We start from the raw sequence: 27,725 nt of genomic DNA, 5'->3' as shown, positions 1-27,725 counted from the left end.
TAGGCAAACTATAAGTATTCATCCATTCAACAGGTACTAATATAGGTACTGAATTAAAGCTCAAATAAAAATACAGATCACTTCTAAACGCTATGAGCACACCAAACTGTTTTATATGGGCTCATTATTGTAAAGTACTTAAAACTAGATTTGACTCATAATGAATATCAATATATGTTAGATATGGTAATTATAGTTACAAGATAGTCTGCAGAAAAAAAGATAGTATTGCCAGGCATATCCTTTAAGATAGCGTCTAAAGGAAATCTCCTAGGGGTTTGGACACACCTTATCCAATACCTTTCTTGTTCAAAGTTGATACAGCAGGCAATAATTACTTTATGAAAAATGATAATATTGATGAGATAAAGACTAGAAGACTAGATTTTGCTTTATCTATACTTCAAAAATGAAGTGTGTGTGTGTGTGAGTGTGTGTGTGTGTGTGTGTGTGTGTGTGTGTGTGTGTGTGTGTTTAGTCAGGTTCTCACTGTCTCTTTACATAGCCCTGGATGGCCTGGAACTCATTATGTAGACTACATTGGACTCAAACTCAGAGATCCTCTTTTTTTCAGGGGAGGGGGTGGAGACAGGGTTTCTCTGTGTGGCCCTGGCTGTCCTGGAATAACTCTCTGTAGACCAGGTTGGCCTCAAACTCACTCAGAGACCCACCTGCCTATGCCTCCTGAGTGCTGGGATTAAAGACATACACCAACAGTCCCAACTCAACAATGAATTTTCTTGAACTATAGAACATTTCCTTTATAAATTATATTTGCAGCTTCTATTTCCAGGGGCAGGGGAGGGAATCCCTTGGTCTAACCACATTTAGTTACCTGAAGAAGTTAAGACAGGGTTGTTTCCTGCCATCCCCATCCAAGAACTTGAAAGTAAAGCAAATGAGCTAACATTATCCACTGATAAACAGACTGTAAGAGAGGCTTTATGGATACAATGGATAAAAGTCAGTTCTCTGGTAGGTCATTTTAGAAGTCGGGAGATGTTGCAGGGCTAGAAACACTTAGGCAAAGCTTTTGACTGAAATGTGATGGAAAACTGAGGGGTGGAGCCAAAGGGGAGGTTTGGCAGTGTTCTTTCAGCTCTGTGACTAGTGATGAACACCCGATCTGAGAGATGCCAACAACGTGTTTTGGAGAACTGTTCCTTACTCTGAGACAAAATGCCTGGCTTAGGTTAACACACAAGAAATATTTGCTAAATAACCATCTATTGCCTTTTATAGATACCCAGCTCTATCCAGAACAAAACCATCAAGAAATACCTCAAAGATGGAGGAGGAGGTGGAAAAGAAGGAGGCAAGGGAGGAAGAATCATCCCATATCAAAAATAAACTGTTTACCTTTAAGGAGCAGAGAGAATAAAGGCAACAGGAAAAGAGAAAAGTCAAGTAGCATGAACAAGGCTTTGATAATGACCTTTGCTCAGAGTGACTTCAGTCAAGGGTGGGTAATTTACAGAAATTAAAATTTACAGAGTTAGAATCCCACCACATTGTGGGATCCTAACCCAGCGTCTTATACTAGAGATGCTAATTAGACATTGGTGATGAATGAACGAACTGTTAAGACATTTCCAAGATGCTAACTCACCTTGTATGTCTCCACATCTTTTGGAAAGATCACAATATTTACAGTCAAGGTTTTCTTCATGTGCTCTTTGGCAAACGCTACAATTTCATCTAATATTATCCTCGCGGCTGTACTCTTCTCCATATTAATCACTCCTGTCCCGAGGGCAGGAAAAGAAATGGAATTTATATCTGGTCGAAGGCATTTTTCCAGACAGTTCTTCACTGCATCTTTCAATAACTGCAAAATAAACACAAGTTCAAGATCAACCTGTGAGTCGAAAATGAGAAACTGAGGCACTGAATGCCACCCGGTGCATTTGAACACTGAGCTCTCTCCCAGTTATGTAGCCTTGACTGTCACCCTAGCTCAGGGAGCCAAGCATCAGTGTGCCACACACCTGCCACTCTCAAATCAACAAAGAGTCCCTGAGTTTAAAGGAGATGATGACTAAACCAGGCACAGTATTCCCTCAACACAGTGTTCCTACTATGGACCTTCTCCTAGAGAAGTGCCAAGAGTTGTGGCAGATTTAAACTCCCATCAATTTTTTTTTTTTTTTGGTTTTTCGAGACAGGGTTTCTCTGTGTAGCTTTGCGCCTTTCCTGGAACTCGCTTTGGAGACCAGGTTGGCCTCGAACTCACAGAGATCCGCCTGGCTCTGCCTCCCGAGTGCTGGGATTAAAGGCGTGCGCCACCACCGCCCGGCTCTTCTTCCTTTTTTTAAAGGACGAAGTCTCACTATGCAGAGCCCTGGCTAGCCTGAAACCCACTTTATAGAGTATGTGACCTCAAACTCAGAGTTCAGGGCTCTGCCTGCCTCTGCCTCCCAAGAGTTGGGATTAAAAACAAAAACAAAACAAAATAAGACAAAACAAAAAAAAGGAGTGGGCCACCACGCCAGGCTAACCCTCTATCAACTTTTCAATATTATATTGAATTACTATATATAAACAGGAAGGTTGTCTGTGGAAGAACCTAGGAAAGATAAAGCATAGAGAATGACTGATGACTGGAGGGCCAATCTGGGATTAGAGAGCTCTCTAGGAGAGGACCAGACATAGCAGAGAAAACACACACACACACACACACACACACACACACACACACACACACACACACACACACACACACACTTGCCAGGTATAGTGGTTCATAATCCTGGCACCCAGGAGGCAGATGCGGAGGATTCCCTTGAATTTTAGAACAGCCTGGACTATATACTTTCAGGCTAACCTGGGCTACACAGTGAGACTTCATCTCAAAAGCAAACAAAAAACAAAACAACAACAACAGAGCTGGGCTGTGGTGGCACACGCCTTTAATCCCAGCACTCGGGAGGATCTCTGTGAGTTCGAGGCCAGCCTGGTCTACAGAGTGAGATCCAGGACAGGCACCAAAACTACACGGAGAAACCCTGTCTTGAAAAACAAATACACAAACAAAAAAACCAAAACCCAAACCAAACCAAGCCAAAAACCAGCCAATGTGGTGGTGGCACACACTCTTAATCCCAGCTGTTGGAAGGCAGAGGCCAGTGGATCTCTGTGAATTCAGCTATGTAAAGAAATGATAACCAAAAGGCACATGGGATTAAACATCTCTCTACATCTGAATGGACTCCCTCTATTCTCTAATTTTTGTGTTTTACGGGAGGAGTTGGCTAAGAACCAAAATCCACTACAGGCACAGTTGGAATAGACCAGGTAACAGATTTGACTGGAATGGTATGGAATTCCACTCCTGCTGGAATTCAACCTGTGAAAGGAAATATGGAAAGGCTGAATCCCATCTCACTATGGAAAGACAGAGCATGTCATTGTGTATTGTGGAGCAAACAGATGTACAGACGGAGGGTTACGTTGTTTCAGTGCCCATGTGCAGTGTGAACACTTAAGACATTTCAAACCAAACTTAAGAGAACTTGAGGTAATCATTCTTGCTCAGCCTTTCAGTCAGGCATAGGTGTGTTTCCAAACAGGGATATACCATATGACAATAGTTTGTTTGTTTGGTTGGTTGGTTGGTTGGTTGGTTTTTCGAGACAGGGTTTCTCTGTGTAGTTTTGGTGCCTGTCCTAGATCTCGCTCTGTAGCCCAGGCTGGCCTCAAACTCACAGAGATCCACCTGGCTCTGCCTCCCGAGTGCTGGGATTAAAGGCGAGCAGCAATAGTTTATAAACATAATAAAACAATGGAAACTTAACAAACTGCTTAGACCGTGCAAGTATACAAACATAAATAGATTTTTGAACTTACCTGGTTTTTTTTATCAGTTGTCCATAGCACATGAAACACGTACTGACAGTCCAAGTTAAATCCTTCGGTGACCAGTACTGTCTCATAACCTTCAGACAATGGGATCTTGTCAAGTTTGTTTTCCATTCCAAATCCTGCTCGTTTAAGAATCGACTGTGACACAGGTCCAGTTTTAAGATCGTATCTAGATCCAGAATTAACAATTACATCTGTCTGAAAAGGAAAGAAAACACAGGACTCCTTAAATCCCTCCTTCTTAAATGACTAATTTGTACTCCCGTAGGGATTTTAAAAATTATTTTTGGATATCCCAAATCCACAAAAAAATGATTTCGCAATAGACTGAGATTTCTAGAGACAGTTCATTTCATTGCTATGAAGAAGCTGTTTGTCCTATTTCGAAATTATATACATATATGGACGATATTGTCATTACGTTCACCTTTTGCTGAATTATGTTTAATTTATTTCAAGCTTCTGATCATTCCTTCTGGCTTCTGTTTAAGGACTTATTTTCAAACTGGAGAAATGGCTCAGTGGTTAAGAGCACTTGTGGCTCTTGCAGAGGACCTGGGTTCAATTCCCAGCTAGCACATGGCAGCTTGCAACTGTCAGTCACCCCACTCCCAGGGGATCCGAAGCCCTCCTCTCATCTCCGAAGTCACCAAGCATGTATCTGGTGCCAGACACACAGGCAAAACTCTCATACCCATAAAATACTAAAATAAAATTTCTAAAAAAATTATTTTCAATTATGTGTATGTCTCTGTGTGGGTTTGTACACACACGAGTGTAGTGCCTGCAAAATCCAGAACAGGATGTCAGATCCCCTGGAGCTGGAGTTATAGAGAGCTGTGAGCTGCCTGATTTGGGGGGGTCAGGACAGAATCAGGTTCTCTACTAGAACATCATACTCTTAACAGCTGAGCCTTCTCCCAGCCTCCTTTGCTGGCCAGTTGTTTCTTCTCTTTTGTTTTTGGGATAGAGTCTCACCATGCTGGCCTGTAACTCACTGTGTAGACCAGGTTAACCTCAAGTTCACAGAGATCCCGTTGTCTCTCCTTCTTCAGTGCTGGGTTTAAAGGCATGCACCACACCTCGTTTTGTTTCTGAGACAGTGTCTCCTGTAGCCTGACTGACCTGAGACTTTCCAAATAGCTGAAGATGACCTTAAATTCCCGATCTTCTTGCCTCTACCTCCCCAGTGTTGGGATTCCAGGTTTATGGGTTCTAGGGATTGAATTCAAGGCTTCAAGCTGCTAGGCATGCTGGAGTGTTGGGATTCCAGGCATGTGCCAAAATGCTCGGTTTAACAGGGACATTACTGGTTTTACCCTGAAAGAGTAATCTGAATTTGCCATTGGGGGGCACTGGCACCCTTCAGAAAATCTAAGGTTCCTATCACTGCTGACAACAAGTGAATACCATAAAATGTGGTCAAAGGATGTTATTCAATGATGCTTCTACTCTGATTTTAAACTGTGACACTAATGACTTCTCAGATATTTCATTTCGTAGTCTCCTTGGTCTTCACTCTGATTGACTTGTAGGTAATAAGTCACTGACAACAGGTTAATATACCTTGACTGTGGCCACAGGACATATCACTGATCCAAAACAGTAAAAACAAAGATGTAACTATAAACTTCACTGAGTCTACCCAAACTCTTTATCTGCTGCCCATGAATTCCTCTCTGTCTCTCTGACCACATCACTGGAGCCTCCCTGGAACCCTTCCCTCCTGCCAGTTCACACCTGCTACAGCCCTGGGAGCCTTCCCTTCCTGCCAGTTCACACCTGCTACAGCCCTGGGAGCCTTCCCTTCCTGCCAGTTCACACCTGCTACAGCCCTGGGAGCCTTCCCTTCCTGCCAGTTCACACCTGCTACAGCCCTGGGAGCCTTCCCTTCCTGCCAGTTCACACCTGCTACAGCCCTGGGAGCCTTCCCTTCCTGCCAGTTCACACCTGCTACAGCCCTGGAAGCCTTCCCTTCCTGCCAGTTCACACCTGCTACAGCCCTGGGAGCCTTCCCTTCTTGCCAGTTCACACCTGCTACAGCCCTGGGAGCCTTCCCTTCCTGCCAGTTCACACCTGCTACAGCCCTGGGAGCCTTCCCCTCCTGCCAGTTCACACCTGCTACAGCTTTGGGAGCCTTCCCCTCCTGCCAGTTCACACCTGCTACAGCCCTGGGAGCCTTCCCCTCCTGCCAGTTCACACCTGCTACAGCCCTGGAAGCCTTCCCTCCTGCCAGTTCACACCTGCTACAGCCCTGGAAGCCTTCCCTCCTGCCAGTTCACACCTGCTACAGCCCTGGAAGCCTTCCCTCCTGCCAGTTCACACCTGCTACAGCCCGAGATGGGCTTCTGTTTTTCCCAGTGTGGGGATCGAACCGACACTGAACAAGCGTTTCCCAACCGAGCACCCGGCCAGGGTTGCTTTTCCAGGGGCGTCAGTTAGGGTTTTACTCCCTGTCCTGCCACCACCACTTTCCGCTACTTCTGTGTGTATATATGTTGCTCTAATCACAAATTTACATCCTTCGGGGATTTTTTGTTTGGTTCCTGCCCCCCCAGATTTTTGAAGCAGGGTCTCATGTAGCTAAAGCTGGCTTCTTCAAACTCAAGGAGATGAGAATGACCTTGAGTCCCTGATCATTGGGTTCCACCTCCCGGCTACTGTGATTACAAGGGTGGGCCGCCCTGCCCAGCCATAGTCCGAAGTACTACTTGGTTTACTATTATTGCTCCAGAAATGTTGAGTGGTTTGTCTCCCCAATGAGATTTCCAAATAAAGGATTTTTTTTTTAAACGATTAAAAATAGGATTGAACTACAGGAATGACTCAGTCAGTAAAGTGTTTGCCGGAAACTATGTAAAGAAGCCAGGTGTGGTGACAAGCACTCATAATCCCAGCAAGTCAGAGAAGGCCAACACAAGAAGTTCCCTGTGGCTAGCTGGTCAGTGTGCACAGTCAACCTGACAAGTTCTAGACCAAGGAGAAACTCTGCCTCAAAAAAAGAAGGGCAGACAATTCTTTAGGAAGACAATCAAGGCTGACCTCTGGCCTCTACACACCTGTGCACAGGTGTGCAACTCCACCCCCAAACACACACAGACACACACAAACCCACACCTATCAGCACACAAACTAAATTCGTTCATTCATGTTAGTGCTCAGCTGGGGCATGGTAGCTTTTAATCCCAGCACTCGGAGACAGAGGCTGGTGGATCTCTGTGAGTTCAAGACCAGCCTGGTCTACACAATGAGTTCTAGGACAGTCAAGGCTCTCTAGAAAAATAAAATAAAAAAATTTAGTGCTTGAGGCTGAGGCAAGAGGACCACAAGTCCTTGGTGACCTGGCCAAAACCAAAACCCTGTTTCAAAAACAACAAAGAAATAAGAGGGGAGACAGACAGATGGACGGACGGAAATGCGGGGCCGCTGGGGCCAGGGCGCAGGGGCAGGAGGAACGGAAGTGAGTGCGTGAGCCGGGGGTCGCGGGTAGGGTCAGGGCACTTGCTGGCACAGTCATACTCTGCGCCAGCACCCGACTCCCAAAGCTCGCATTCTGCATAGGATGCTCGCACTCCCCCTGCACGCTCGCACCCGACCCAATGCTCGCACTCCCCACTTGATGCTCGCACTCGCTGGCACTCAGCACCAGCACCCCGCTGCTGACGCTCGCACTACGCTCCCTGATGCTCGCACCCGCTCCCTGATGCTCGCACCCGTGCACTGCTGCACTGCGGCGGCTGACACAGTTTCCTCCCCACCCCCACCCTCTAGGGGCGCAGAGAGCATCCCGGGCGCGAATGGAAACATATGCGGCCCAGAGAAAGGGGAACAGGTCACTTCCAGTTGTCAAACCCTGGCTCCACCGCGGGCGTCCAGTCAGGGGAGGTGGGGGGAGGGATTGTTTCCCTTCGTGTCCGCGGGAGACGTCCCAACGGTCCCCCCCCCCCCGATTTTTTTTTTAATTTTAATAAATTTCAAATTAAAAAAAAAGAAAGAAGAGGGTGCTTAAGTTTTTTAGGATCAAAGAGTATTCTAACTCCTTATGGTTCCTAAGAATCATAGCCTAATAATTTTAACTCCCATATTAACCATGTGCCATACACTACTGTGAGTGTTTCTTGGATGCTGATTCCAGCTTGCAAATGTCAAGTGCTGTTATGTGTTTGACAGAGGAAGGACTGAAGGCTGAAAGAAAGTGGTTAAGAACTAACGCAGGTCGTCTCCAATCCAGATGGCCCAACCCCGAAGCCACATTCTTAACCTCCAAAAGATACATTCTATGGTCTTCCACTTTAAACATCTTCATAATAAACAATTAATTCGGGCTGGAGAAATGGCTCAGCAGTTAGGAACACTGGCTACTCTTCCAGAGGTCCTGTATTCAATTCCCAGCACCCATGGTGGCTCACAACCATCTATAGTGGCATCTGATGCCCCCTTCTGGTATGCAAGAATACATGCAGACAGAGCACTCATACATAAAACAATAAAATAAATTAATTAGTTAAAATTAATTAATTCCATGATTCCCCTCTATCAGTGCCAGAGAATAACAACAAAGACTTACTGTTTGCAGTTCAATGCAGCCTTGGACAATATGGAGAGTCAGGCCCTGGCCAATTTGAAGCGTCACATTGGAAGAAAGGGTAGTTCCTGGACTCCCCCAGGGACTCAACTCCTTCCCAAGGATGCTTTCTGCTCTGTCTTTAAAGGACGCAACAGTGAGCTCCTCATTGCTCACCAGATGAATCTCTTTCAAATTACTGACTGGTTGCTTCACTTGGAAATAAAAATGGATTGTTTCTAAAATTATGTGTGTACACAAATCCAGAGGAAACTGGAAAATTCCAGAGCTCAGGGCTGGAATTGCTACCGTCTTAATCTGTGTATTTTGCGTACAGACATAGTGTAAGACATTCTGAATGGCAAATCTCAGCAATTCAATAGCTGTCTGGCTGCCCACTGCTGTCCACCGAGGACCGACAGCATGGATAATCCATTTGCAAGGAAGCCGCCCTGCTTTTGTGACAGCTATTCCACCAGTTGGAACTTTACCATAGGTAGAAATGAACATTCTGCTCTCTTCCTCGATTTCCAAGCCACCAGCTTTCACCAGGCTTCCGGCCAGGCCACCTCCATGCCGAAGTTCTTCATTGGCTGCATTCACCACAGCATCAACAACATGTCTGGTGAGGTCATCCTTCCAGACGGATAACTCTATCCCAGGGGTCAGTCTCCTTCTGAAGACCTGCTGAGCAGGAGCGCTGTTTCCTGCTGGAGTTGGACAGCTCAGGGTAGAGATACACCCAAACTTATTCTGGAGGACTTCACACAGCTGACTCTCGTTGCTTTTTAAAATTTCGAAGACGTCGTGTTTGATGGGAATTTTCCATGTAGTGCATTCTGTGAGAGAGTCGTTAGCTGGAAAAGGAGAGGAGACACAAGAGAGAAAGGAAGAGTGATTCCCTTCAGAGGGACGTGACTCCTTTCCACGCTACAAGACTGACTTTCTTACTTCTAAAGAGAGGTGACCTGCCACCCCCTCCATACTGACCCTGCTTCTCACACACACATGGAACTCGGCCAAGGACATCTAAGAGTCTTCAATGCCAAGTCACCTGAAAAGGGCTGGTGTGTGGCAGGCACTTAGCACTCTCTACGTGAGAAAACCTTGTACCAGGGGCAAGAATGTCTTGAATGTATGTAAAAATTGTGAGTTTGGGGAGACTCGTGCCAAGTACACACTTATTAAAATGACTTAATGGTGAATCAAAAATACAGGGTTGCTGTCTTCATAACTTCTTCACGTTCTTTAGTGTCTCAGTTTACTTAGAAGAAAATCCTGAGGTAAGACTTTAGAGTGCAAGTAGTTTCAGACATGATTCTAGAAAACACTCGGGGTTCTAGGTAAGGAGAGAAGTAAGAAACTAAGACAGGAAAACAAAAACAAAAAAGAATAAATGTGTGTGTTGGTTAGCAAATAAAGCTTAACTCTATTAGAGGGTGGAGTAGATCACGTAACTCAGAGTTACAGCCCTGGAGTGGTCATTACAGGAACCAGGTATCCAACTTCCATGAATCACTGCTGAGGGGAGATGGGCAACACAGGACCAGCCAATGGGTAGAAGGCCAGCAACCTCTGCCTCACAGCATGTACTCCGTCCTCAAAGTCGAAATCAACATAGAGTTACAGCCCAGTAACCAAAAAAACTAGGTACTATTTGGTGTATGTCTTTCTTTAATCCCCGCACTGGGGAGGCAGAGGCAGGCAGATCTCTGAGTGCAAGGTCAGGCTGGTCTACACAGTGAGTTCCAGGTCAGTCAGAGCTACATAGTGAGATCCTGTCTTTAAAGGGCTGGAGAGATGGCTCAGCGGTTAAGAGCACTGGCTGCTCTTCCAGAGGTCTTGAGTTCAATTCCCAGCAACCACATGGTGGCTCACAACCATCTGTAATGAGATCTGGCACATAAGCAGAACACTGTATACATAATACACAATAAATAAATCTTTTTTGGGGGGGGGTTAAGACAGAGTTTCTCCATGTAGTTTTGGTGCCTGTCCTGACTCTCACTCTGTAGACTCACAGAGATCCACCTGCCTCTGCCTCCCGAGTGCTGGGATTAAAGGTATGAATCACCACTGCCCGGCTATAAATAAATCTTTAAAAAAAGAAAAATTACTTACTGTGCATTTCACACTAAAAGATGTTGTCCATATCCTCCATAATTTGTGGAAAATGTAGTTAGCGCCAAGCCTCTAGTTATTAGCCACTAAAGTCCACCTCAGCACTAGTCACAGTTCTCAGGACAAGCCCCTGAGCATCAAAGACACAGCACAGCCACTGTTGCCTGTGGGGCACCTCTAACACACACCTAAGGCTGCCCGAAACTTCAGTTTGGTGGTGGTGGTGGGGTGTCATTACAGTTTTGTTGGTGGTGGTGATAATACAAGGTCTTGCTCTGTAGTCCTTGAATTATTATCCTCCTGCCTCCATCTCCTAAACCCTGGGATTACCACCACGCCCGTCTAGCCCCGATCTTCATACAGTCAGGTGGATTTCTCTCTTTCTTTCATATAAACCTTTCACATTCCTCACTCCACCTCAAAATCCAGTTTCTGGATAACCGAACCTATGGAGTGATAGTGTTTGTCTGAAAATCCCCCTTGCTTTCAGAACCTGAACTTCTGTCAGACCTTGCAACCAAGTTAATAACATACTTAGAAACCACTTAAAATTCTGTGCTCAATCTGTTTCCCGTTGTATATCCAGCCTTGTATATCCAGCCTTCTGAACTCGCCTTTAAGAAAACAATGTAACCAACCTTACTATGCAATAGTATACAATACTTCTTATGCAATCCCCTTTTACAACCTAAACTAAATGCATAGTTTTAATCTTAAACTCTGATTCTTCCATGACCCTGACCTAGAAATATGTGTGTGCCTGTGTGTGCCGTGGTAATCATTTGCTGAAAGCAGCCAATAGGTTGAAAGCAACCTTAAACCAAGTAAAAAACTCATAACTGTTGGAAGCAACATGTGGATATAGGTTTAGAACAGTTGTTTGTGGGTCAGTAAAGTGACTTCTGCCCTTCTAAAATTCTTTTAAAAAATAATTCCTAATTCCTTTACCATACTGTGTTTTCTGTGCTGTCCAATAATCACGAAGCCCTTTGTTAGGGACAGACCACAAGGACAGACAGACATCTGATGCACACAAGAGACAGACTACAGACGACAAACTTCAGAAAGACGAAGAACATGAGGGGAAGTGGGGATTTCAATACTGGGCTTGCTCTTAGTCTAAACTATCCCAAGAGGACGTGTCTATTCTTCAGTGAGTTACCAGCAGAGCCTCTGTGTCTGAGCAAGGAAAACTAACGTCAGTGAAACCGGGCTCATTTCAGAGACATTAAAATGCAGGAAAGTGTGCATCCTAAAACAGATTAAATATAGTAATTTACTCCCTTTCTAGTCTGAGCCACCAACAAAGACTTCTGGTGACCTCTCTTATCCGAAAGAAGCCACATCTAAGCAGCTGGTCTCAACTGGCCTGAGCACTGATGGGAAACCTGAAACGGGCCATCCCTAGAATTAGGCAGGTTGGCTCTTTCAGCTCTTGGTCACCCTTTCTGCCCAGAGGGTAGTGATGTGGACCTTTGATCTCAGCACTCAGAGGCAAAGGCAGGTAGATCTAAGTTCCGGCCAGCCAGATCTACAAAGTGAGACGGTCTTGAACAAACGAACAGAGAAAGAGTCTCCCAACTGCCTACAAGGGAAAAGGGCAGTGGGGACCCTGAGAGAACACGTCTTCAGCTGTCCCAGTGCCTCTGAGGCAGGTCCTCTTCCGAAGCAGGTGCTGGGATCTCCACAGAGCCTGCAGTCACACACCTGAGCCCCTGACGGGAAGACAGGCTCCTTCCGGGCGCCCTCTTCTGCACTGAGGGAAGAGCTGAGCAAAGCCTTTCCTAAGTAAGAGTGAGAGTGAGGTGGTCATACCTGGTCTCTCGGTGTAAGCTGCTGCTCCAGAGCCCTGTGAAAACATGAAAACGGCTCCTTTAAGTACGCACAGTCTAGGAAGAGGAAGCGCTACTCAAAGCATGGGTTTTCGGCTTGCGGGGTTTGGGGAGGAAATGTTTTGGTTGTTTGTGTGAACCAGAATGAGCCAAAGCTCTCAGACGGGCTCCAATTTCCAAAGTCTTGTGGGGCTTCCCTAGCCAGAAAAGAAACCATGAGGACGTGAGCCTCCCCAGCTGCACCTCCTCACATCTGTAAGGACCCATTTCCGTTTGCCTATTTCATGACACAAACATGAAGTGGGAATTTTCCAGATCTACTCAACAAGGTGCCTTTCTCTACTCCGGTTTTCATTCCTTGCTCACTCCTTACCCATCCTGAAAAAAGAACTGCTGATTTGAGTGAAGAAAATCCACACGACATGGAGGTGACCGAGGCTGGGTCTCAGACAACCAGGCTGGCCTCAAACTGACTCTGCACTACCATGCCCAATTTATGTGATCCTGGAAATTGAACCCAGGGCCATATGCATGTAGACAAGCCCTTTACCATCTGTGTTACATTCCTAGTCCTGGAGATGACATTAAAAAAAAAAAAGACCATCCATCCCCAAGTTGATTCCGCTAATGAGATACGTATATTATTTATTATTTTTTGTTTTGAATTTTGAGACAGCGTTTTATGTAACATGAATTCTAATTTGCCCGATATCCATAATCGGTCTTTTAATAATAATAATAAAAAAAAAACCTGGAGCCAGATATTGGGGTAAATGTTGAGAGATCAGAAACAAAAAGGAACAAGCCACTGCCACATCTTACCTCTAGGACTCCTTAGCCTGAAAAACCTTCCTCAGCCGAAAAGCTTTAGTTCCTGTCTCCTCACTCCTTACATACCTCTCTCCGCCCAGCCATATCATTTCTTTCTTAGTGCTGGGATTAAAGACGTGTGTGCTTCCCACACGTCTTTAATCCCATGAGATCTCAAGTGCTGGGATTAAAGGCATGTGACTGCCAAGTACTGGAATTAAAGCTGTGTGCCACCACTGCCTAACTTGGCTTCTCTCCTAGTCTGAATCAATCTCATGTAATCCAGGGTGGCTTTGAACTCACAGAGATCCAGATAGATCTCTGCCTCCTGAGTACTAGGATTAAAGGTGTGTACCACCACAGGCTGACATCTATGTTTAATCTAGTGGCTTGCTCTGTCCTCTGATCTTCAGGCAAATTTTATTAGGGTACATAATATATCACCACAGTTTTACTCCATAGCACAGGCTGGCCTATGGTGATTCTTCTACCAACTTCCTAAGTACTGGAATCACAGCTATGATTCCAGGTATGCCACCATATTTAACTTATTAGCATACTCTTGATTTTCCATTTCTCACACAATACGAGGACAAAACTTAGAAAAAGTTAATATAATTTTATATGTATGGCTGTTTTGCCCAAATATATGTCTGTGCATCACACGTATGCCATGGAGGCCAAAAGAGGACATCGGATCCCCTGGAACTAGAGTTACAGACAATGAGTCACCATGTGAGTGCTGGGACTTGAACTGGGTTCTCTGGAAGAGCAGCCAGTGTTCTCAACCACTAAGTTATCTCTCTAGGCCCAGGAGAAAGCTGTGTGAGCTTGGGTATACCACATGCATGTAGGAGCCAACAAAGACTAGAAAGAGGGCATCAGATCCCCTGGAACTGGAGTTACAGGCAAGACTGTGTGCCACAGTGTGGGTGCTGGGAACCAAACCTAGGTCCTCTACAAGAGCAATATACACTCTTAACCACTGAGCAATCTGTGCAGCCCCGAGGAGAAGCTTTTGTTGGGCTAGTAAAAACATGAGGATGCTAGGTGTAACTGAAGACCCCAGATTTCTTACTGTTATGCGAAGAACTCTTCATGTCATAATTGAACTTCATGACAAAAAAGGTATTTATGTTTTTACCATGTGGAAGGCCATCCTTCAGGTCCCACGTGGGTCTTTAGCCGTTTATACGGTTTTGTGTTTCCAAGTGTAGTCTGTTGATCCTGGAGATGATGGTCTATTTCTGGGATCAAATACAAAGAATACAATAAGCACTGACCAAAAGGTGAGGGAATTTGTTTGTTTGTTTGTTTGTTTTTTTATGGTTTTTGAGATAGGATCTCATCATGTTACTCTGGCTGCTCTGGAACTTGCTATGTAGATAAGGCTGGCTTCAAACTCAGATATTTACCAGCTTTTGCCTCCTGAATGCTGGTATTAAAGGCTTTTAAAGCTGAGGGGAATCTTGTAAAAATATATGTAACTCAAATTTCTAAATGGTCTTTTATTAAAAATCCCAGAGCCAGTCGGGCGGTGGTGGCGCACGCCTTTAATCTCTGCACTCGGGAGGCAGAGCCAGGCGGATCTCTGTGAGTTCGAGGCCAGCCTGGGCTACAGAGCGAGTTCCAGAAAAGGTGCCAAAGCTACACAGAGAAACCCTGTCTTGGAAAAAAAAAAGTGAGAAGAAGAGGAGGAGGAGGAGGAGGAAGAAGAAGAAAAGAATAAACCATAGGGAAACGTGAAAGAAATTTCTGCTCTTTAGTAGTTTTTCATGTCGATGGTGAGGATGCTCACATCATTTTGCCATTGTCACTGTCTACCACTGAATTCTGGTTCAAGTCCTGACAGAAGTCGGGGAGGGGGTGCTGTAGGAGCTGTAATAGGAAAAACTTTGGGGAGGTGAGACAGGAGTCAGTGCTTGAAGGTGTTGGTGTATTTAGAAAATAGTAACAAAGTGGTGAGACTGGACAAGACATCCAGAGAGCAGCCTCTGAGCTGTGGAGCTCCCCACAGGGTGTTTGAAGACTGAGAAAACTGCCTAAACTAGCATGGGGTGTGTTCTGCTGAATCCGTGATAAACAACTCTGACCTAAGGGTATCTAGATGAAAGATGAAACTCTTCTCATGATTTTAGCCTAGTAGGTAAAAACTAAAGATTATGAACAGACTCATGATTAAAACTTACAGTTGCGGGCTGGAGAGATGGCTCAGAGGTTAAGAACACTAGCTGCTCTTCCAGAGGTCCTGAGTTCAACTCCCAGCACCCATATGGTGGCTCACAGCCATCTACAATGAGATCTGGCTCCCTCTTCTGGCCTGCAGGGATACATCCAAACAGAATACTGTATACATAATAAATAAATCTTAAAAAAAAATAAGTCTCTGGAGTGATTTATAATGTCTTCACAATAGAAAAATCAGAGCACGGTTGGTCATAAACCTTAAGTTGGATACTAACCGACTGTGGGGACAAGCTCCACCTTGCCTCGAGAGGGCACTGTTGTTTTCACAGAAGAAAGACTTGTAAGGTTCCTAGGAGACTGCCGCTGGGCATCTGTTTTAGAACATGCACTTGTCTGTCCAGAAACAAGCAGACAAAAAGCAAAAGCTTCCTTTTTCCTTGTGCTTTCATATAGGCTGCTACCTGGAGGCGTGGCCAGATTTAGGGTCGGTCTGCTCGCCTTAAATGATCCCCAACCAAGAAAACCCTTCACAGCCCGGTGTGATGGCACAACCCTTTAATCCTAGCACTCGGGGAGGCAGAGGCAGGTGGATCTCTGAGTTCACCGCTAGCCTGGTTTACAAAGCCAGTTCCACAACAGCTTAGGGGTGTTACACAAAGCAACCTTGTCTTGAAAAATCAAACAGAAAAAAGAAAATTTCTTGCAAGCACTACCCAGTCAGCTTGGGTTTTACTTGATTGCAAATGTAATCAAATTGACAACCAAAATTAGCTCACACCTCCTACTCCTTCTCCAAGAGTGCCAATCCCTGGTGACTAAGCATTCAAATATATGAACCTAGTAGCCATTAACTTGTATACAAGTTAAACTATGGTGATAAACTTTACAGTTAACACACATAATCCCCGCTGTATTTCTGTTGACACTATAGATTTCACAGACCCTTCTTCTTCCTCTCTCTGACCCATCTCATCTGCTCCCAGGCCTGGGACTGAGGCCTCCAGGACTTCAGACTATAGCTCTCCCAGTCTCAGGTACTTATTGTCCTCCCCTCCCCCCACCTCACCTTAAAATTCTGGTTGAACTCAGCTCTTGAAGGCCCTTGACTTTTGCTTTGTTCACAGGTACCTACTCTTGTGGTCAGGTGCCTGTCTACCTCACTCTCTAGGGACCCTGGCCAGCAAGCAGATCTGTGCTATTGGCTAACTTAAGGACCCAGAGCAGAAAACTCCTCAAGTGTCCATCTAACAGTTCACCAAGCAGGTAAACGCCCTCAACTTCAAAGAAAGCAGGTTAACTATAACATGAATTCCGAATCGCATCTCAGAAAAGCATTAATCATAACAATGGTTTCAAAGAGCACAAACATAGGGAAAACTTTTTACCCCTCTATCCGCTACACCCTCGCTTAGGAGGCCTGGCCCTGGGATCCCCGGTTCCCGCCACTCTTCCGATTTTGCAAAGAAAGCGATCTGCGACCCCGGAGAAATTACTTCCCCCAAGAGCCCACCGCCCGGGGTACAAACTACTCACCGGGGCGACAGCCCTAGGAGACCGCTGAGAAAGAAGGAGGAGGTGGCTCTGCGGGGAACAGGGAGGGACCTCCTGGGAAACGAAACTGAAACTTTGCAGCCCTGGTCTCTGGGGCAGGACGCGCCTCTGCTCTGTCCCGGCTGTGCAAAGTCCCTGAGCCCCCACGCCAGCCAGACGCCGACAGCCATGGCCTCCAGTTCCTGCCCGCCGTCCCCGCTACTCGCGCGGCTGCCGGAGGCCATCCCCTGGGCGCACAGGAAGCTAGAGAAATACTTCCAGAGCCGGGCCTCCGGAGGCGGGGAGTGCTCTGTCCAGCCCGTGGGTCCCAGCGCCCCCGACACCTTCGAGGTGAAGTTCCTAGAGAGGGCAGGTGAGCCGGGACAAGGGAACTGGGCCAGGGTCGGGTGCAAAGGCGGACCCTTGCAGGTTTCCAAACAGACCCGTTCATGCTTCCGAGGAGAGCCCACGAGAGTGTGGCACTGCCTGTGGGGGACGCTGTCGCCCATAGACTTCCTCCATCCCACAGTGGGGGAGAGCGCCTTAGATGTGCCCAGCCTCTGACCTGGTTTGGCTGCTTCCTAGGGATACTTTCCATTTGCTCTCCGAGTTGCCCAATTTCCCAGCAGACCGAATTGAGAGGAGAAAAGAAAGTGTGGGGGTGGGGGTGGGACGGAAACCCAGGGCCCTGTGCTAGCTAGGCAAATGCTCCACCAACCGAGCTACACCCCCAACCACTTTCCTGTTATAAATAATGATTCCATTGACTTGTTTTTTTAAAGATTACAAAATAATATATGATCAGTTTAAAAAGATACACAATGGAAACATTTTCATGTATTCTTTTCTGTGAATCAGCTAATGCATACACATTTAAATCACTCTAAACTTTTGGATTCTTGGTTTGGCAGGGCTTTCCCCACTTAACAATAAATATTATTCTATGTCATTGAGAGATTGAGACCATTACAGAAGCACCGGCTTCCCTTCACCCCTTTGAGAAAGGGTCTCATGTACCCCTTGGCTGGCCTTGAACTCATCATCCCCCCCACCTCTACCATTTAAGTGCTAGGATTATGGGTGTATAGTACCATGGCCAGACTAGAAACATGACTTCTGATAACCAAATGATGCTCTACAGTAAAACTTGAGCTGCCTGCTTTTGAGTTCTGAATAACTTCCTCCCATCAACAACCTGCTATTCCAGAATGCCAGAACCAACTGCTCAGGTCCTCTGTATACTTTTGTTCTTACTGTGAGACAAAACTTTTCCTGGGGGAGACACGACACAACACACACACACACACACACACACACACACACACACACACACACACACACATCTACTCACCTCAGACAGGGAGCCCACCACAGACCAAAGGAAAAATACCACCAAAGCCCAGTTTGGTGAACCAATGATTTTTATTGGGGTTACTTACAGGGGTATGGGTGAGGGGTCACTCACAGGAGCAGAAATGACTCACAGACAGCTGCATCCCCAAAGCCCACCCAGCATGACTGACAGCTCACAAAAGCCGGGAACCTGGAGCACACTGCACAGCCTACAGGTGTTGTACTAGTGTCTCGAGACCCCCAAGCAAGACCATCACAGAGCCAATATCTGATGCAAGTACAAAGGCGGTTATTAAAACAAGCAAGCCGGGGCTTGGTCCGAGTCCAACACTCTGCCTATGCAGGTGAAGGAGGATGGCCCTGAGCTCTCAGAGTGAAGGGTTTTTAAAGGGAAAAATCACAAGCTAGTGGGTACAAGCCTTTGCATTTCAGGGTCATACTTCAGTTAACAGGAACATTTAGCCAAGAGAAGAACTACAGAAGACAAAATACATTTGGAGACTCTCCCAATACTTTTGGAGATGTTGATGGACTAAGCCTTTGTTTTAGCTATTTCTTGGCCAGCAGCCTACCCACCCTGGGGAAGTGGGGGGATGGTGGCCTTGACCAGAGTCTTAGCTAGGTGTTTATGTCTCTGGAACTTGGTTCAGCTTTTTATCTTAGTATTACTAGAAATGAAGTTTTCTTTAAAATGGAGTTTGTCTTGCTCTCTCACAGGCAGCTCCACAGGTTGGAGAGTGTCCTTTCCAAGTGACTCTGGTCCAAACCTCTTCCAGGCAACTTGGTTGGTTTCTGTTTCTTCCAGGCAGATGGTCTGGTGTCGCCAGTGCAGCTTGGCTTCTCTGAGTCTTAACTGCCACTCTGTTCTGCGTGTCTCAGAAGGACTCTCAACAGTCTTTATTGATGACTCCAGCAGGTTAGGGTCTAATGAATCTGGTCAGTTTCAGGGACTTCCTGAAGCTAGTTTAAGTTGTTTACCTTCCTGCTTTAGGAGCTTCCTTCCCCCACAGGATGGAATGTTTCGATCTGAGGACATTTACACAACGGTCCCACATCCTAAGGTTCACTCACCTAAACAATACAATCTAACATGTATTTCCATAGTGTTTACCTTGTGTGAGGGATTAAAGCCATCTAGAGATTGTTAAAAGGTATGGAAGGGCAGTGTGGTGGCATATGCCTTTAATCCCAGCACTCTGGTGGCAGAGACAGGCAGATGTTTGTGAGTTCAAGGCCAGCCAGGTCTATATAGGGAGTTCCAGAACAGCCAGAACTACATAGTGAGACTCTGTCTCAAAAACAAATTAAAAACAAGCAAACAAAAAGCACATGGGAAAATATGGGTAGCTTGTGTGAAAGTCCTAAGTCCATAAGGGATATCTCTGGATTTTGGTGTCCTTGGAAGTTCCTAGGTCAACCCAGAGAGGACCTTGAAGGTCATCTGTAAATTTTCTCTGATTTCTGTGTGAATGTGTGTGTGTTTAATGTCTCCCTGAAGCTAAGGAGAGAGTACTGGAACAGGAAGAGCACCAGATGTCAATCGGTGGCAAACCCGTGCCCATTTTCCTGGAGACCATTAAAAAGCCAGTAGATGACCCAAGCTCCAGACCTCCATCTTTGACACAGTCGTCAACTGAGACACCAAGCTCCAGACCTCCATCTTTGACACAGTCGTCAACTGAGACACCAAGCTCCAGACCTCCATCTTGGACACAGTCGTCAACTGAGACGGCAAGCTCCAGACCTCCATCTTTGACACAGTCAGCTGAGACAGCAAGCTCCAGACCTCCATCTTGGACACAGTCGTCAGCTGAGACACCAAGCTCCAGACCTCCATCTTGGACACAGTCGTCAGCTGAGACACTAAGCTCCAGACGCCCATCTCTGACACCATCTCTGGTTGAAGCTCTGTCTGATGAAGAGCCTGTTTCTAACTCTGTTGACACTATTGTCCAAAAGGTAAGTGTTGGCAGAGGAGCTGGCGCTGTTTCTACAACTGCCTCTGGTCACCACTTCTGCCTTTTTGGGTCCAGCAGCCTTGTGCCGGGGACTAGCTACGAGCTAGGTGCCGTCTAGGCACTGGGCTACAGAAAGAGTGAATAAGCAGGGACAAGATTCCTGTCCTCGTGCAGCCCGTACTGGGGTAAGGAGGTACACAGACCATAAGCAAGTAAATGAACTGAGGATAAGTACTTCAAAGACAGAGACATGCTAGAAAATAAAAAGGGGAGTTTTGCCTTAGAGAGGAACAGGGTGAGGGCGTGCAATGGGAAAAATGGGAGACCTTCTTGCTAAGGTGGCATTTAGCCTGAGGCTTAAATGATGAGAAGGCACCAGCCATAAAAAAAATGCATTCAACAAATAGATAGGGACTGTTTACTATGTGCCAGGCACTGTTGTAGGCGCTGGGGCCAGAGGCACATTGTGAACCGCTCTTAGAGCCCTTCACATCCAGTAAGGGAAACAAAGAATAGTAAATAGACATATAATAAAATTCTTCCCAGTGACAAGTGTGGGAAGAAGAAGGGAGGGCTAAGAGACAGTGACAGAGCCCCTATCATAAATGGGGTGTGAAAAAAACCCCAAATGATGCTTCAGCTAAGGAATATGAGTAAATTAAAGGACCTAGCATCGTGGTTTTGTAGTAACATTCTAGGCAGACGGAAGCACACGCATAGGCCTCCGAAGAACTGAAGCTTCAGTGAGGCAAGGGGTGGGGGGCGGAGGGAAGGCAGTGAGCAGAGGAGAAAGCTAGGAACCTGAAAGGGTTTGAGCCTGGTGGTGAGAGACCTGGATTGCATTTTTTTATATTTTAGGTATACGAGTGCTCGCTCTATCTGCGTGCACGGACTTCGTGCCAGAAAAGAGCATCAGACCCCACTATAGATAGTTGTGGGAGCTGAACGCAGGTCCTCTGGAAGAGCAGCCGGTGCTCTTAACCACTGAGCCGGCTCTCCAGCCCCTGGATTGCATTTGTAAAGAATCCATCTGGCTGCTGGGTTGAAGCACAGGTATAGGACGGGGCCAGGCTGCAAGGTCAGAGTCTGTAGTGGGCCAGGTGGATGACGACAATGATCTGGACTCTAGAGGGTCCTGACAGGAGAGAGACAAAGAGGCTGAGTTTTGGAAACATCTTGAAGCTCTAATCTAGAGAAAGAATGCTCTGTGTGGATTAAAGCTCATCTGCAAAAACCTTGAGGGAACAAATCATTAGACATTTTGCTTTCATATTATATTCAATATGCCTATATCCTTTTTATCCAAATCTGGTATTTCTATTGCGTCACTAAACTTCTGAAAACCAAGGTCTAAAAGGACTTAGTAACTTTGCATGAGTTAAGTGTTTTAAGGGGTTTTCTTGAAGTAAGAGGGTAAGTGAGAAAAAAAGAAAAAAGCATATTGATATGGGGTGGGGCCGAGAATCTTCCTTGGATTTAGAGCTACCTAACTCTTTCTTGAGGACCGCAGCAACTTCATGGAGAGCAGCGATGCCTTATCTCCACCCTTAGTCCCCAAGGTCAAGCTAATGGTAGCTCTAGACACAGATTTCTTGGGCACCGAGTTTTAGAAAATGTTCATGCCCAGGCTTCATTGCAAACCAGTTCTATGAGCCTCTTCAATGAGCCCTGGCCTTGACTTTCTTTGTTTAATTCACCTTTGAACTCCCCCAAGGTGAGTCCAATGTGCAAACAGGGCTGACAAGCCTGGCTCGTTGCAGACTGCACTTCTCAGATGATTTAAAGGAGTCAGCCCATGCTAAGAAAAAAGATCGTGGTCATTTGTGTAGTTTCTGGGGATCTTCCTGAAAATGGGGTTGATATCCGAGAGATCTTATTTGTACCTGTGCCTTTTAAACTTTCAGATCTTTCTTGCTGTGACCGCTGAGCTGAACTGTGAACTGCTCTCCAAAGAGCAGAGAGCACGCATAGCAGCTGTCTGCCCTGGCGTCAAAAGCATGGAGGGTGATGACGGAATTGCGAAGGTGTGTGGAAGCTTCAGAGATATTGAGAAGATACATCACTTTTTGAGCATGCAGCTTTTGGAAAGTGGGCAGAAACAGAAGTACCCCCCACAAAAATACCCCCCTTCTGATGTGGAGAGAGAGCCACCCAACCAGCAAGACCGGGTCAGAGGCTTTTCCTCTTTGGAACCAAAAGACAAGTTAGAAGATGTTTTTGAGAACTGTTTTGAAGTTTCCGTGCTTCTCCTTGAATATTTCAGACATGCCTGTCCTGGTAGAATACAGTCCATAGAGAAAAAATTTGGGGTAAACATTGAAATCCAAGATAGTGCTCCCGACATGGTCTCTGTACGCTTCACACCCAGACAATCAGACAACTTAAACTTAGAAGCAGCTTGTGAGTCTTTTGTCAAAGACTTTCAGAAATGCACCCAAGCTCTGAAGCAAGATTGTGTCTCTTTAGAGGACCCTCAGAAAGCAAAGGAACTCAGACAGGAGTTGAGTCGCTGCTTTCCAAAGCTCCTGATAAAGGGGCAGGGGGAAACGCTAACTCTCCTCGGCTCTCAAGCTGACATTTCAGCCGCCACAGCAAAAGTCTCCCAAACTTCCCTCAAGACACCTGTGAAAATAATGGCGTCTGGTTACAGGACAGGGATTGAAGTTGATTCGACTCACTTTAAGCTTCTAAAACCTGAATTGCTCCAGGAAATCTCAGAGATAGAGCAGAAGTATAACACCTGCAGCAAAATCCAGGACAAAAGCCAGAAAACCTACATCCTATTTGACACCAAGGATAAGGAGGTTGACCTGTCTGTGCACTCTTATGCAAGTTTCACTGACGCCTTCCAACATGCCACGTGCCAGCTAAGGACAGAAGTCCTGCCGCTGAAACACTTGGGCAAGGGGAAAGCTCACTTCCATAAGACCAAGTTTGTCGACGACTTAAAAAAAAAGCACCCAAGTGTACACTTCGTGATATCTCAAGAGTCAATGGCTTTGATTGGTTTGCCGAATCAGCTTGCGCAGGCAAAGCAGTATGTCTTCAAAAGAGTGGGACTGTCCCCATCATCTGGAGAGAAATTAAATGGGGATCGTGAAACACCCATGGATATCGACAGGGATGACTCACATTCGGCTTTACCTCCTCCCAGAGGCTCTGCCGATAGCTCTGGGGCCTTGAAGGAGAAGAGCGAAGAAGACGACTGTGCCATCTGCATGGAAACCATTAGCAACAAGCATGTGCTCCCTAAGTGCAAGCATGAATTCTGCACCTCCTGTATCACCAAAGCCTTGTCAATCAAGCCTGTCTGTCCTGTGTGTCAGACTTCCTACGGTATCCAGAAAGGGAACCAGCCAGAAGGAGGAACCATGACTTACAGCACGTTAAGACAGTCCCTTCCAGGTTATGACAACTGTGGCACAATTGTGATTCAATATAATATGAAAAGTGGCATCCAAACAGTAAGTGTGCCTGCAGAATGTGAGTTTCTTTTTGCTACGCTAGAATGACCAGCGCCCAAGGGGTCGTCCTGAAGCCTCTTAAATAATGATTTTCCCAGGAAATCATTCTGTGATTGTGGGTAGGGGCATAATAGATAGAGGCAAAGTTCATATTGTTTGCTTACAATTTACATGCTTTTAAAACTAGTTTCACCGTGTTGGGGACTGAACTCAGCATCTTGTGCATACCAAGCAAGCACTCCTGAGCTACACCTTTAGCCTTTCATGTCTTTTTTAAAGGTAAAGATCATATGTTAGGATGGGAGGAGTTGGGTAGCTAGTGTCATTTGAAGAGAACTGTGAATTATTCAGAATATGAGAAAAACAGTATTTTGGGGGGGGGGCTTTCAATAGGCTTCACCTCCAGTGAACACACCTTTAGTATAATAAAATTCAGAGGCATGCCATTTTTTATATAACATTTTCTTTTCTTCATACAGAAGGAGCACCCAAACCCAGGAAACCCTTATCCTGGAACATATCGAACAGCATACTTGCCTGATAATGAAGAGGGAAGAAAGGTCTTGGATCTGCTCCGAGAAGCCTTTCAAAAAAGGCTGATTTTCACAATAGGGTACTCTCGAGCAACAGGAGCCTCGGATGTCATTACATGGAATGACATCCATCACAAAACATCCACATTTGGAGGGCCAGAAAAGTAAGAGCCTTTTGAAATGTAATGGTTGCTGAACAAAGTATAGGGTTGTTAAATGCTGCAGTTTGAGGCTGTGGGTGTGAAAAGACGTTCTAGCAGTAGATGTTAGCCCTGTGTCTTCGGGTTACTGTTGCTCTGATGACCAAAAGCAACTTGGGGAAGAAAGGGTTTATTTGGCTGACATATCCTGAATCAGAGTCACTGAGGGAAGACAAGGCAGGAACTCAAACAGGGCAGGAACCTGAAGGCAGGAACTGATGCAGAGGCCATGGAGGAGTGCTGCTTACTGGCATACTCCCCATGGCTTGCTCAGCCTGCTTTCTTATAGAACCCAGGACCACCAGCCCAGGGGTGGCACCACTGACAATAGGCTGGGTTCTTCCCACATCAATCACTAAATTAAGAAAATTCGCTACAGACATGCCAACAGCCTGATCTTATGGAGGCAATTTCTCTGTGTAACCCTGGCTGTCCTGGAACTCACTTTGTAGATCAGGCCAGCCTACCTCTGTGCTAAGATTAAAATTGTGTGCCACCTCCACCCCAGGAGGAACTTTCTCAATTGAGGTTCCCTCTTCTCTGATGACTCCAACTTGTGTCAAGATGACATAAAATTCTAGACAACGCACGCCGGGCGGTGGTGGCGCACGCCTTTAATCCCAGCACTTGGGAGGCAGAGCCAGGCGGATCTCTGTGAGTTCGAGGCCAGCCTGGGCTACCAAGTGAGTCCCAGGAAAGGCGCAAAGCTACACAGAGAAACCCTGTCTCGAAAAACCAAAAAAAAAAAAAAAAAAAAAAAAAAAAATTCTAGACAACGCACATAGTAAAATACTAATCCATAATGATAATTTCAAAGACAAAAAAATTGGTCCCAGCCAGGCAGTGGTGGTGCATGCCCTTAATCCCAGAATTTGAGAGGCAGAGGCAGGTAGAACTTTGAGATTGAGGTCAACAGAGGGAGTACCAGGACAGCCAGGGATATGTGGAGAAACAGTCTTGAAAACAAGAAATTGGTCCCCCCCAACCTTCTACTCCACCTTTCTATTTTATTTTATTTTATTATTATTATTATTATTATTATTATTATTATTTTGGTTTTTCGAGACAGGGTTTCTCTGTGTAGCTTTGGAGCCTATCCTGGAACTCACTCTGTAGACCAGGCTGGCCTTGAACTCATAGAGATCCACCTGCCTCTACCTTCCAAGTGCTGGGATTAAAGGCATATGCCACCACCCCTGGCCTCTACTCCACCATTCTTAAGGTATGACTTGGTTATTAAATTTTGTATCAAAGCTGGACAGTGGTGGTACATGCCTCAGATCCCCTGAAGTTACAGACAGGTGTTAGCTGCCATGTGGGTGTTGGGAATTGAACCTGGGTCCTCTGGAAAAGCAGCCTGTGCTCTTAACCACTGAGCCATCTCTTCAGCCCTGCTTTGATTTCTTTTAAGGTCATCTTACTCTCCTCCCTCACTCTCGTCTCCCCATCGGTCCACAGAGATGCTGAACTCACACGGCTGATACATGGTAGAAAAAAAAAGTCTTAGTTATAAAGAGTCCCAAGATGGAGGCGGGGAGATGTATTCCAGGAAATCTGAAATCTGATTCTACCTTATAAAACTCCGAATTCCTCTACTCGTGGCATCCAAAAGAAATATGTCCTGAGACCTTTTCAAATCTCTCAATTTGAAAATCCAACTGTCATACGACTACCTTTTCTGTAGACTATGGCATTTATAACTTTACGTGCATCAGTGCTTAGAATAAGCTAAGAATATGAGCAATCTGGCTGAAAAACAGATGCTGGTCGGTCAGCTGGGCACTTAGGTGACTAGATACCGGTCACTGTCTGGATTGCCTGAGGGTGTAGGAACCCAGAATACCAGATGCTAAAATGCAAATTGTACAGATTTTGTTGTTGTTGTTGTTGTTTTGAGACGGGATCTCACTGTGTGGCCCAGACTGGCCTCAAACTCACAGAGATCTGACTGCTGTCACCCTCTGAGTGCTGGGATTAAAGGCCTGTGCCACCATACCCGGCTGTTGTGCAGAGTCTTAAGAATTATTTGGGAAAAAAAAAAAACCTAAAGGGATTCTTTTTTTCTTCATGCAGTTTCGGCTACCCTGACCCTAATTACCTGGAACGTGTCAAGGAGGAGCTGAAGGCAAAAGGAATTGAGTAAGGAAAGCGCTGAGGAGATGTCTGTCCACTTTCCAAAGAAGTGTGTCAGGAGGTCGTGTTAGTACAGGCCTAAGTCTTTTTAGAAAACTATAGCGTTTTTTTTTTGTGTTAAGTAGATGTAGTTTCTATAAAAAGCAGAAGTCTGCTTGCCAGTCATTTCTAGAGTGTTCCTGTTTCATGGAAGGCAAAATATAAAGGGCATGGGCTGGGGAGGTCATCCATAAGGTGTGAAGACATGAGCTCAGATCAGCAGCAGCCATGCAAAAGCTAGTATGATGGCATACGCTTGTAATCTTAGCACTGGTGAGTGGAGACAGGAGGATTCCTAGAGCGTACTGGCCAGCTAGTCTAGCCCAAACCATGAGCTCCAGGTTCACTGAGAGACCTTGTCTCAAGAAATCGGGTGCATGGGAGCATGATGGCACATGCCTTTAATGCCAGTACTCGGAAGGCAGAGACAGGCGATTTCTGTGAGTTCCAAGACAACCTGGTCTACATAGACCAAGTTCCAGGACAGCCAGGGCTACATGGTGAGACCCTGTCTCAAAACAAACAAAATAAATATGAGGTGGACAGAAATAAAGACATCTAACATCACCCTCTGGCCACCATATGCACCTGCACACACGAGTACACATGTGTGTGCTCCACACACACATACGCACATACACACACAGAGAGAAAAGTTTTAGAAAGGAAAAAGATAAGGGATTTCAAATTTTTGCTGAGGAAGTCTGATCTCATTCTTGTGTTATGGTTGGGATGCTGACTAGTATGAAATCATCTTCTGTGTCTTTCACTTGAACCACTGGCAACTAATTGAACCTCTCCAGTTTTTTGTTTTGCTTGAGACAGGGTCTCACTGTGTAGCTCTTGAACTTGCCTTGCAGACCAGATTGGTCTTGAATTTAGATCTGCCTGCATTAGCCTCCTGAGTGCTGGGATTAAAGACATGTGCTACATGCCCGGTTATATTTGTTTGTTTGGGGGTTTTTGTTGTTGCTTTTTGTTTTTGATTGGTTTGGTTTTGGTGTTGGGACTTAAACCCAAGATCAATAAGTTCCATCCCAAGACCTTTGATCCTGTTCCATGGCCATCTCTAGTAGTACATTAGTTGTTTGCTTTTTAATCCCTGCCTGGACAAGTAAAACCCTTGTGTAAATGGGAAAT

General features: G+C 45.7%; 2 protein-coding genes across 5 annotated transcripts in view; one reads left to right on the top strand and one right to left on the bottom strand.

Annotated features, from left to right (window-relative positions):
- The window catches only part of Parp9 (poly(ADP-ribose) polymerase family member 9), a 34,815-nt gene extending 17,792 nt beyond the window's left edge, over nucleotides 1-17,023 (bottom strand). Inside the window, exons 1-8 of one of the 3 annotated variants that reach the window (XM_052740451.1) lie at nucleotides 16,909-17,019; nucleotides 15,651-15,768; nucleotides 15,378-15,508; nucleotides 14,333-14,435; nucleotides 12,362-12,395; nucleotides 8,429-9,282; nucleotides 3,847-4,059; nucleotides 1,610-1,828 (exon numbers count right to left, since the gene is read on the bottom strand). In XM_052740451.1, coding sequence (XP_052596411.1) covers nucleotides 1,610-1,828; nucleotides 3,847-4,059; nucleotides 8,429-9,282; nucleotides 12,362-12,395; nucleotides 14,333-14,347 — 1,335 coding nt within the window. In that variant the 5' untranslated portion in view covers nucleotides 14,348-14,435; nucleotides 15,378-15,508; nucleotides 15,651-15,768; nucleotides 16,909-17,019. Of the gene's footprint in view, nucleotides 1-1,609; nucleotides 1,829-3,846; nucleotides 4,060-8,428; nucleotides 9,283-12,361; nucleotides 12,396-14,332; nucleotides 14,436-15,377; nucleotides 15,509-15,650; nucleotides 15,769-16,908 lie in introns of all 3 variants that reach the window. The other 2 variants (XM_052740450.1, XM_052740452.1) reach the window with 2 other exon arrangements.
- Nucleotides 16,143-27,517, top strand: Dtx3l (deltex E3 ubiquitin ligase 3L). Of its 2 annotated transcripts, XM_052740448.1 has the most exons (6): nucleotides 16,143-16,409; nucleotides 16,500-16,638; nucleotides 19,757-20,217; nucleotides 22,121-23,680; nucleotides 24,160-24,377; nucleotides 26,487-27,517. In XM_052740448.1, the coding sequence occupies exons 3-6, from the start codon at nucleotides 19,792-19,794 to the stop codon at nucleotides 26,554-26,556; spliced, it is 2,274 nt and encodes a 757-aa protein (XP_052596408.1). In that variant the 5' UTR covers nucleotides 16,143-16,409; nucleotides 16,500-16,638; nucleotides 19,757-19,791; the 3' UTR covers nucleotides 26,557-27,517. The 2 variants fall into 2 exon arrangements, with proteins under 2 accessions (XP_052596408.1, XP_052596407.1); XM_052740447.1 differs by lacking the exons at nucleotides 16,143-16,409; nucleotides 16,500-16,638 and adding an exon at nucleotides 17,094-17,278.
- The last annotated feature ends 208 nt before the right edge of the window (nucleotides 27,518-27,725 follow it).

The sequence above is a fragment of the Peromyscus californicus genome, unplaced genomic scaffold (genome assembly GCF_007827085.1).
Source record: "Peromyscus californicus insignis strain IS unplaced genomic scaffold, ASM782708v3 Scaffold_16__1_contigs__length_79575227, whole genome shotgun sequence".
Classification (NCBI taxonomy): domain Eukaryota; kingdom Metazoa; phylum Chordata; class Mammalia; order Rodentia; family Cricetidae; genus Peromyscus; species Peromyscus californicus.
Note: the sequence above shows the minus strand (reverse complement) of the source record. Positions and strands in the feature narration are given on the sequence as shown.

Bases quoted from the DNA above. Each gene is read 5' to 3' on its own strand.
- Dtx3l (XM_052740447.1), top strand. From the start codon at position 17,095: ATGGCCTCCAGTTCCTGCCCGCCGTCCCCGCTACTCGCGCGGCTGCCG. The intron at 20,218-22,120 runs GTAAGTGTTGGC...TTAAACTTTCAG, and splicing joins TTGACACTATTGTCCAAAAG to ATCTTTCTTGCTGTGACCGC. The intron at 23,681-24,159 runs GTAAGTGTGCCT...TTCTTCATACAG, and splicing joins TGAAAAGTGGCATCCAAACA to AAGGAGCACCCAAACCCAGG.